The sequence below is a fragment of the Notothenia coriiceps genome, unplaced genomic scaffold, assembly GCF_000735185.1.
Source record: "Notothenia coriiceps isolate Sejong01 unplaced genomic scaffold, NC01 NC01_scaffold00037246, whole genome shotgun sequence".
Taxonomy (NCBI): domain Eukaryota; kingdom Metazoa; phylum Chordata; class Actinopteri; order Perciformes; family Nototheniidae; genus Notothenia; species Notothenia coriiceps.
The window spans coordinates 10,424,248-10,431,869 of record NW_011369947.1 but is presented as its reverse complement, the minus strand read 5'-3'; the positions used below and the strand labels follow the sequence as shown (position 1 = coordinate 10,431,869).

The window sequence follows — 7,622 nt, the reverse complement described above, 5'->3', positions numbered from 1 at the left end:
ATCACACATAAGTAGTTAAGTTTTCTCGTTGTTGATACAACGCCGCCATGGTTACAAAAAAGCAGCCCCGGACGACGGTACTCTTCTCTAGTCTGCTCTGAAGAATTACTCATGTTGGCTTTAAAAGTGTCCTCTGTGAGGGGGTCGTCACATAACGACGCGTCTACGTCCAACTATGGTATTCTGTCTGTTTTGTTATCGCAAACCACAAGAGAAGGTAAAAGTGAGAGCAGGTAGAACTGTTTTTGTTACCCTGACGCTTGTATCCCAGTCTTCTGATACGACTAGACTGCCGAAGTATAACCTAAGTTTAAGGATATCACTACATACTCCTTCACATCTGTTCTACTCCTGAAGGGTAAATACGGCGAGCAGTGTTTCCTACGGGCGTAATGATAGAAAATTGATGAGAAAGAGATTTCAAGACTTATGCATTGTATGAGTATACAAAATGCGGCACGAGAGCGCGTAAAATGTGAGACAAGGTTCAGAATTGCGTGAGGTAGACAGAGGTTAACTCGAATATACCTATTCAATCGGAGATCCGTAAAAGGAAAAGACTAAAACAAATCGTTATAAAGAAAAGAGTCTGAAATGGAACCGAAGTCGATTGTAGTACTGTACCACTCCCAGTACCACGGTGTGTACTGGTAGTTAGTAAGTTAAATTTTGCAACCTTAACCCCACCGAAATGTTGAGAAAGTTTTACTTTACTGGGGGAGACATTCATTTAGTATAGTTATTTACAAGAGTGATAAGTAGAACGGTCGCGATAGTCTTATATCAAGTTACGCAAGAACCAGGAAAAATTAAATGTGAGAGAAAGAAAACATACAAATAAAGAATGGTATAATGTCAGACGGACGGTAAAAATTAACGAAACCCCATGCTTTTGAAGGTCTCATTACGAACGTTAAAACACAGGAGAGTCCCACGACACACCGAGTCGAAGTATCAAGTTTAAAAAACTGCGTAGTGTCGTCCTTATCCATACACCTGAAGGCCAATAAGGCACCTTGTAGATTGAGGCGGAGCGAAGCCGTGGAGCGACCTCAAGTGATGAAGCTGGAGATAACCCGGGTTCAAATTAAGCTTCCTAGACAGGACTTAAGAGGTCAAGTTTGAACTTATCTTTGGAATAAACGCGTGCCCTAAGTAGCAGCCTAATCCGTGCGTTGGTGTTTTTTTTCTGAGCGTCAAATTCTCAAGGTCGGGTCCCATTGCCCCCTGGACCCGGAGGTGGCTGTAGGGGTTTGTCCCGGATCTGGGACCACAGTCTGGCCCCCGTCTGGGTACCGATAAAACCCGGTCCTCGTCAACGCCCCCGAGTTTTTCCAGATGGTTGAAGGGTAAAAAAGAGGGTCAACCCCCCCTAAAAGCATGGAGGTGTTCTGGGGTGTGACTCATTGGTTGTCCGTCCCCGTACAGGCCACAACCCCGCAGGTTTTCCCGATCTCCCAGTCGGGGTTAAATTAGTATTCGGTGGTGGAACCCCGCTAAGGAGTCCTGTTTCCTTCGCCAATTCGATTCCACCACGAACACACCCGGTCGGGTCGGGAGTTCCACCAAAACCTCCTACCTCAATCGTTACCCGGGGACACTCCTGGACCAAGACAGAGACATATGAAGAACGGTGTGTCTACCTCGTGTCGTCTGACGACCTCCCCCCTGATAAGTGCGGGTCGGCCAGAGGTGGGAGAGGGGGGTGGTGTTGGGGGAGGGTCGCTACGTTCATTTTTAGGGTTATTGGACCCGTGGTGATTTGTTTTGTAGTCGTTGGGTGCTTACACGTCTATATTATTTTATTTTGTTGTATTATTCTTTAGTTCGGTGGGATCTAAGGACTACATCTTAATAGGGAGGTGTTTGAGCAGTGGGATTTTTAAGGGTACTGAATTCTTGTATTGTTCTATGGGGTTTGACGCAGCGATTCTGTGGTGGTTACTCCTTGATAGCACATGTTAGGTTAGGATAGGACTGGTTCTGCCGGTGAGCCGCGAAATCGACGTCTTATTTGTAGTTGATTACGGGAGGTTCGTTTTTGTTCGGGTCACGATTGCCGTGTGTTGTCCTGGAACTAGAGTCAGTAGGGGACGGGAGGAGGTCAAGGGGACATTGCCCCACCCAGGTGGATGTGAGGGTGCCGGGAAGGAACACAGGGTTACCGGTACGGGCGGAAGTTACTCCTTGACCATCCCCATCTGTCAACACCTTGTCGTCGAATGAAGGATCGGCGTCCGGTTCCCGGGTCGGCGAAGAGCGCGAGGGTGCGGATATCACTTGAGATCCAGGTGAAATACTCCTGGAGAGACGAGCGCGGTTTGGGACGGTCCTGGGTCCCGGGTGGATCGGAAGGCCCGGAAAGAGAGGGGGTGTAAGTGTGTGTCAAGATGCGCCAACGTACCATGCGGAGTACCCTCCCCGTCACGGTACCTTGGCCTTACCCTACCAAACCCCTTGAACCAGGGTTAGGATGAGCGTGACTAGGCTGGACCTCGACATACGACCGTTTGGGTCTGACGAGGATAAAGTTTGAGCGAGAGAGGTTGCCGGACACGCAAAGGAACCCTCTACTTTTTTGGGTGTTCGGTCATTACGGTTGTCGACAGGAGACCACCGGTAGACAGACCGGTCGGTTTGTTTTCTCCAACAGGACACGAGGCGGTGCCACACTGTAGGAGGCTGGAGGGGACGCCGGCGGTTGAGTTGGTAGGTAGCGGGAGTCCCGCTTCGTGCCAGTTAGGCCCGACTGGGTGGGGGAAGGAGATTGGAAAGATGTGTTCTGCTCGTGATTCGATCCGGGTGTAGTCCCAGGGTTAACGACGAGATGGGTGTGCCTCGAACCCGGATAGTGCGCCGAAGGTGTCGGGACGGTGCGCCTGAGGGTCTGCACAGCAGGTTTTGGCGAACTAGTATTTTAGGAAAGCGAGTTATGTTCATAATGTTTGTATAGGTGGTTGTTTATGATTCCCCGTTTGTGTGGACAGTGACCAGGCACGAGGTTAGGTGAAGGCTGCGCAGCAGGTAGACGTGTACCCATGCGGTAAGGTCACCCGGGCGTTGAGGGAGTGTTTGGCGTCGAGTACTGTTTTTTTGTGGGAGTGTTAGTGTGAAGAGAACAGGAGACATAATTAAGGCGACGACGAAATCTAGCAGGAGATATGTATAAATGTTTTACTTGGGGGAGGGTTTTTACGCGCTGATCGCAGAGAGACAATGCAATATAGTGGGTGAACCATATGATTATCTTTCTATTGAGGGATATGGGCGCTTTGTTAGTCGGTTCCCGTTTTGTGACGCAATGTGAGCCGTGGACATCCCGGAATAGTGCGGCGACAAAGTTTAGATAGACTTAGGGCGCTGTTGGGCAATGCTGTGGTAACTGAATTACCTCGATTCTTTCGGATACTACGGATTTGTTTTATAAATGTATATTTCTGTGTCCACTATTCCAAGGAATGAAGTCTCTGGGGTTCGATCTAACATGTCTATACGGGGGTTTGCCCTTTTCAAATCGTAGTGGTTGTTTTTGCTATGGTTTGATTAACGAGGGGGGGTTGGGGGACATCCTTTTACCGATAGAATAGTAACCTTTGGAGTCACAGGAGCGAATGTCGAGTCGAGCTGTATAGGATACGCACGAATACCCTAACCGATGGTGGGCAAGTACTCCACTGATAGGTCACAAAAAAGCGGTCCGGACTATTTGTGGATGAGTGCTTTTGACACATAGTTATGGATTGATCCCTTTATTATACTTCCCAGTATGTGGTGATTCCTAGGACTGGTTAAAATTCCTTCCGAGGTTTTTTTTATGTAATTTTATCGGGGGTACACCGATATGTTTTTTGTAAAGATGTACGTACTTGTAGGCGAGGACTTTCTTACGCCCGAAAGGATTCCCCATAGTGTGTGTTTACTTTTACAGTGTATTGGTGTGGTTTATTTTTTGGGATAAATAGGTTGTCCTTGAAGACCATCGTTGAAAAGTTAGGTTTATTGCGTGGAATGCGCTATTCCGTTACCAACGATTTTCACGGAGGATGGGCGGTGTTTGGTCCGATGATACTCCACAAATCTGTGTAGGCGGATGAAAGACCGATTATTATGTAGCAATTTAGACTGCTGATTGTGGAAACTTGCACGTGCGGACCCATTTTCTTCCTCGCGATTGGGGGCGGGACTTTTTTTCATGGCCTAGGACAGCGCGCATCGTACAGGCCAGCATTGGCGTAACTTTGTGGTTGCTTGTTTCTAGTAATACTCGCTTAAAGTCCTTCGGCAGGCATTCTCTGGTCATAGACTTTCTCTGGAACTATTCTCTTCGACTAATTTCAGGTTTGGTCTACCAGGATTTATCGACACATGGATATACTGGTTAGATCTTTGCGTGGCGTGACTACCCACAGGAATCGACTGAATGTGAACTGAATTTGAACAGGATTTGTTGCAACTTACAGAACTAAGTACTCTTCCTATGATTATGGGCTAGTAAGAACTTGCAAGTCCTTTAGGGTGATCTGAAGCTCAAAAGGTGGGTGTTAAAATTATTATTTTAGTACCCCTGCGCATGGGTAAGGAGAGTTATTGCCACTCACGCATGCGCAGTTCATACGTGCTCGGCTCGGATTTGCGGTGTGTTCCGGTGCGCGAAGTCGGCAAATACGCAGGAGAGTCCGGCGACGCAACAGTCGGTGTCGGCGTCGGCGACTTCTCAGGTGACTGGCCGGTGTATCTGGGCCTTAAGGACAAGTTTAAGTTGGGTCTAAGAAAAAACAAGTCTGAGTTAAAAAACTATTAACAAAGTCAGTTTCTTATCAACTTAAACAATCAAATGAACTTTGTATGGATGAGGAGAAAAAATAGATTGACCCGGTTTAGTTTTTAGACATTTTGAGAGCATTATATAATACTATGGACTTCAAACAACTCATTTGCATGTCTATGAGGATCTTAAAGAGTCATAGTTTATTTCTGGAATAATGCCATATCCAATAAGCTCAACATAAAAGCGGATACTCCCTTCACTCCCACTGGTTGCAGTACATTAAAGTAGACGATGTTATTGTTGTCTTTCATGCTAATATAAAAGCAGTAACCGTGGACACCAATTAATTTTAAATACAGGAATATGTGGAGCCAAGTTTCAGACGAATATAAACACAACATACAGGCAGGGAAGCAGCAGAGCTTGTCAGGTTTTCATTAGATGTGTTTCATTGTTCACACCTCGAGTTTCTCTCTCTATTACCAATCAGTAATGATTGAAGCCCTGCATCTCACCCAGGAGCATTATGTCCAGTAATGAGATTCTTCTCCCCGAGCTCTGCTCCCTAATCCCACGTTTCTATCTGTGCTTCGCGGACCCGAGAACAGCTGAGCCAGGCTGAACATGGACGCTCGACATGAAATTCAGTGTTAACCCTGCCATCCTGAATAAGAGCGAGACAATGGAGCTGGAATGGACTGGATTCTACGCCTATTACGGAACATGTTAATCCTCTTAAGAAGTTAAGAGAGGTCTTGATGACATGAGGGAGAGGCAGGGGTGTAGAGCTCTGTGGAAATGAGCAGAGGCGAGTCTGAGAAATTAGGTTGGTCCTGAACAATAGCGAGGCTGGAGCCTGAATCTCATAGTCATTAACCTGCAGTTCTCTTCGGGGACTTGCAGGAGAAAGGAGTTGCTGCGTGGGTTAGTCTTTAAATTACAGAGTGCAATTTTAACACATGTTGTTGCCAACAAACACTTTCCCAACTTCCCAGGTCACAAAGCTGTAGCTTGGATAATTTTACGTTTTTTTGCAAATTCAAAATGTGCCAAAATGCCGTCAGAGAAGTTGTGAGGCCGGCTGCACTCAGGGTGTTTGGAAAAGACTGCCAGAATCCTGCCACCTCATTAACAACAGGACGATTCCCCACACCGGCATTTGGCTGAGGTATATACCATAGGCTGTCCATGCTTCTGAGGCTCATCGTAAAAGCCTTGAGTTGGAAAACGGCCTCTGGTGCCGCGTTAAGTCTCTTCAGAGGGAAAGTACGGCAATTCACTTTGAAGAGGCCTCATGAAAAGGAGGATTTGAGAAACGCAAAGCACAGAGCACACCATCAGCATCGATAAAGATGATATTAAAGCAAAGAACTGGACGGTGAATGTCAAAGCACTAAGTGGTACATTTGTCTGAGAGGGGACTGCTGCAAAGCCAAAAAACAGGATCAAAGATATTAACGAGATGTGACTCACCGGTCTTTTCCCGTCTCCTTCTTGAAGACCATGTCGCAGTAGTTCATCCTCTCCTCTGTGGTGACGTAGATGCGTGCATGCGGGTAGTTCTCGGCCGCCTGTCGCAGCATGTTGTACACGATGCCCTTCCCGTCCTTCCTCATGTTTCTCAGCGGCCCCCACACCACATAGACCGTGTCGTTGGCCTGTCCGAAGAAGTACTGAGGCTTCTGCAGCAGCAGGGGGACGCTGGTGTGCGAGACCACTCTCAGCGTGGTGCGCTGGCCGACGTCAACTTCGAAACCCCGCGTGGGCGCGTTGTTCATCCGCCAGATGCACGGAGAGCGATCGATCTGCGCCCCGGCAGCCTGGCCCAACATCTGGCCGGAGCTGGACACGATGCTGCAGAGCTCACATTGCAGCTTCAGAGGCTGCAGGGGGACAAAAAGACCGTTACAACGATCCATCAGCATCAAGTCAAGACTCGAGTCATGTCTGATTTACTCTCAAGTTAATGGAGGCAAGGCAAAGTCTATTCCACAGGTTAGAAGGAGTCAAGTCTTAGGGAAAGTTTAAGTCAAGTCTGAAGACAAAGTCAAGTCAAAGGAGAAGTTCTAGGAGAAGATTTAGGACATTTTATAAGTCAGATCTTAGGGTAAGTTTGAGTCAAATCTTAGGAGAAGATAAATCCAGGTAAAGAAACAATTAAGTCAATGCAAGTTGGAAGTCAGGTCACAAATTAAGTTTCAAGCCAATTGAGAAAAGGGCCAAGTCGAGTCTCAGGTCAAAGTCAATCAGAAAACGATCTCGTCTAAAGCCTTTGTTGAGCCACATTTCTCTTTAGTGCGAGTCTCACATTAACGTATCGTCCAAACGGTTCCGTCGCGCTGAAGCTTGCCGGTGGGCGTGTCTGGTGCGCGACTAACAACCAATCACATTAACCTCCCGCCCCGGACACACAAGCACGCGGTTTGATTGGCTAGCGCTTGTACTGGCAGTGGCGACTGGTCATTAGTGTCAGCAGAAAGTATTACAAATAATGTTTACAACAAAATGCAAAAAAAAAAATATATATTTATAAAACATATTTTAAGATCATGTTTAATCATCTGATTCGTTTTAGTCTGTGTTCTTCTAATTAGTGTCTACAGGGTGTGCCTATTGAGCTGTTTAGAGCCATGCCTTCCCTCTCCCTGTCTAAGTGAACGGTGAGTGTAAAAACTACACTGCGCATGCTCAGAGTATTGTCCTATTTAATGTGTGTGGCAAATTATGACAACAGGGGCAGAGTGCTGCCATCCCCACCATACATCATCTCACATCATTCAGAGCTGATTGGCTGTAAGTACGTGTGCCGCGAAAAGTGTGGTGTGTGAAGAGGAGAGAGAGACGCGTCCTAAAA

The 7,622-nt window shown here is 47.0% G+C and overlaps 1 protein-coding gene across 1 annotated transcript in view; it reads right to left on the bottom strand.

Moving 5' to 3' along the window:
- st6galnac3 (ST6 (alpha-N-acetyl-neuraminyl-2,3-beta-galactosyl-1,3)-N-acetylgalactosaminide alpha-2,6-sialyltransferase 3) overlaps nucleotides 1–7,622 on the bottom strand; it is a 36,935-nt gene that overhangs the window by 1,345 nt on the left and 27,968 nt on the right. The window contains exon 3 of the mRNA XM_010794775.1: nucleotides 6,242–6,651. Within this exon, the coding sequence (XP_010793077.1) occupies nucleotides 6,242–6,651 (410 nt within the window). The remainder of the gene's footprint in view (nucleotides 1–6,241; nucleotides 6,652–7,622) is intronic.